The 2,341-nt window shown below is 39.6% G+C and overlaps 1 protein-coding gene across 2 annotated transcripts in view; it reads right to left on the bottom strand.

Moving 5' to 3' along the window:
- Window positions 1–440: 440 nt before the first annotated feature.
- LOC140961813 (uncharacterized) overlaps window positions 441–2,341 on the bottom strand; it is a 13,995-nt gene continuing 12,094 nt past the window's right edge. The window contains exon 9 of one of the 2 annotated variants that reach the window (XM_073420519.1): window positions 441–596. In XM_073420519.1, the coding sequence (XP_073276620.1) occupies window positions 456–596 (141 nt within the window). In that variant the 3' untranslated portion in view covers window positions 441–455. The remainder of the gene's footprint in view (window positions 597–2,341) is intronic. The other variant, XM_073420528.1, reaches the window with a different exon arrangement.

Genomic DNA, 2,341 nt, shown 5'->3' with positions numbered 1-2,341 from the left:
ACATCTCATGAAGAAGTTATTTAACTTGAAGATGAGAGAAGATGCATCGGTGGCTAAACACATCAATGAATTCAACACGATTGTTTCACAGCTGACATCGGTTGAAATTAAATTTGATGATGAGATTCGGGCACTTATTCTTTTGGCGTCTTTACCAGACAATTGGGAACCGATGCGGGCAGCGGTTAGCAACTCTGTTGGAAAAGGAAAACTACAACTCAATGATGTTAGAGATCAAATCTTTGCTGAAGAAGTTCGCAGGAAAGACTCGGGTGAAGCAACATCATCGAGATCTGCTCTTGTAAAGGCCTAAAAATCCGTGCTTGAAAAATTGCGGAAAATGTAAAAATTTTCTTTTTAAATAAATAAAATTGCCCCATTCGTAATTGAACTGATAAATAAAGTTTGATGTTCAAAGTGACAGCGGAAGAAATTAACATTTTTCGAAACAACAGTTAGAAATTTATCCAACAGTATATAAAAATGTCTGAGCAATCAAAAAATAATAAATGCTGAAAATGAGGTCCTCGGGTCCCACTACTGCCGACTCGAGCTGGCTCACTGATCCCCGCCCTCGGTCCCGACATCATCAGTACCTACAACAATCAAGTCTAGTGAGCCTAAAGACTCAGCATGCATATATCGTAAATAACAAGTAAATAAATAATAAAATCGCATGCAAGTGAAAATTTCCTGTACTGAGGTGTAACGTAAAATATCATTTCATTGGTAATTATAGTACGTGCATAACTGAACTGAAAATATCATAGTGAAAATGTTTGCTCCTTGGAGCCCTGTAATGAAATAACTTGTAATAATTTTCTGGTGAGATTATGGTCTACGCAAGTGGTCCCTGAACTGAACTGAACTGAACTGACCGGTAACTGGCGACCGGGCCGGTAACTGGCGACCGGACTTAATAATGTATGTCTGATCAGACTACTGCCACAGTATACTGGGTGAAACAACTGAACTGACCGGTAACTGGCGACCGGGCCGGTAACTGGCGACCGGACTTAAGCATGATAGTAAAGTGACCACAAGCAATATCGCATAAATCTCAAAATGAATATTTTTGCACGTAATATAATTAAATAACATAATTGAATATGAACAATTTCGATTTTCTTGCATTAAAATCATGTACTTGCGATATTTAAAAATACCTATATGACTTGATTGAAGAGTGAAAGAAGATATAAACATGCCTTGGTTTGTTTTGACAGAAAACAAACGAAATAACGACGCGGCGCGGTGGAGACGGAGTGCTCTTCACTTTCTTACTTTTTCTCTCTTAATTCCTTTAAACCAAACATGCACCATAATTATTATAATAGCTTAAAAATCGTAAACGTGATGCATGAAAATTTAAAAATATCATGATTTGTGCTCAGGGCGCTGCTAGGACTAAAATCTCACCCCGGGTGCAAAATGACCATTTTGCCCCTATAAACCCAAAAATTGTCGTTTCAACCCTGGACCTCTAAAATTGACCCGAAGCTTACCAAACTCCTTAAAATATCCCAAAACATATTCAAAAGCATTCCTAAACGTAAACTCGAGCCCAATACACAACTTAACCGATTTGTTTTAAAACTTGGACCGGAGTCCCTGTTTTAATCCGGATCGACTCGAAACTGAACCAAATTTTTCCCAAATTTTACCATATGTAAAAAAAATACTAAAAGATCCTAAACTATATTTTTTTCCAGCCCAAACTCTCGGTTGAAACTCCAAACTTTGCCAAAACTCTCGGCCCTCTCATATTTCACCACCTCATGCACACTAATTTCCCAAAAACTCACAACCTTTCGGTCCTCTCTAATCCCACCACCTATCCAACCTTTAAACCACACAATTAGGAACCTAATGACCCCTTTTAAACTAAGCCAAACTCAAACAATAGCGGCTGCACAAAACCATGGCATAAAACGGCCTAGCCTAACCCATTACCTGTCGGCTAAGCTCTATCTCCCATGACCGAACTCCTATCTCAACCAAACACCCATGGCTCACGTACAACATCTTACTAGACTCAACAAGTTCTGAAACGTGGCGGGGTTCTAACTCATGCACAGCCGAAGCCTTCTAAACCTCACGGTTCACAAGCCTGCCCTTTAGATCTCGACTCCCTCTCAAAGATCACATCATCCTCGACGTTATGGTCTCCCATACCCATAGATCAGCAGCACCCTCGCACAGAGTCAGGACAAAAACGTGAGTAGTGAAAGGTTATGCAATGAAACCATACCACCCGAAGACATAAACATGGTATATGAAAGATCTGAAATTATTTGAACCGAACACACACACATACAGCTTATTTACAGCGTGAATGATG

Source organism: Primulina huaijiensis, chromosome 16 (assembly GCF_012295235.1).
Source record: "Primulina huaijiensis isolate GDHJ02 chromosome 16, ASM1229523v2, whole genome shotgun sequence".
Classification (NCBI taxonomy): Eukaryota; Viridiplantae; Streptophyta; class Magnoliopsida; order Lamiales; family Gesneriaceae; genus Primulina; species Primulina huaijiensis.
Note: the sequence above shows the minus strand (reverse complement) of the source record. Positions and strands in the feature narration are given on the sequence as shown.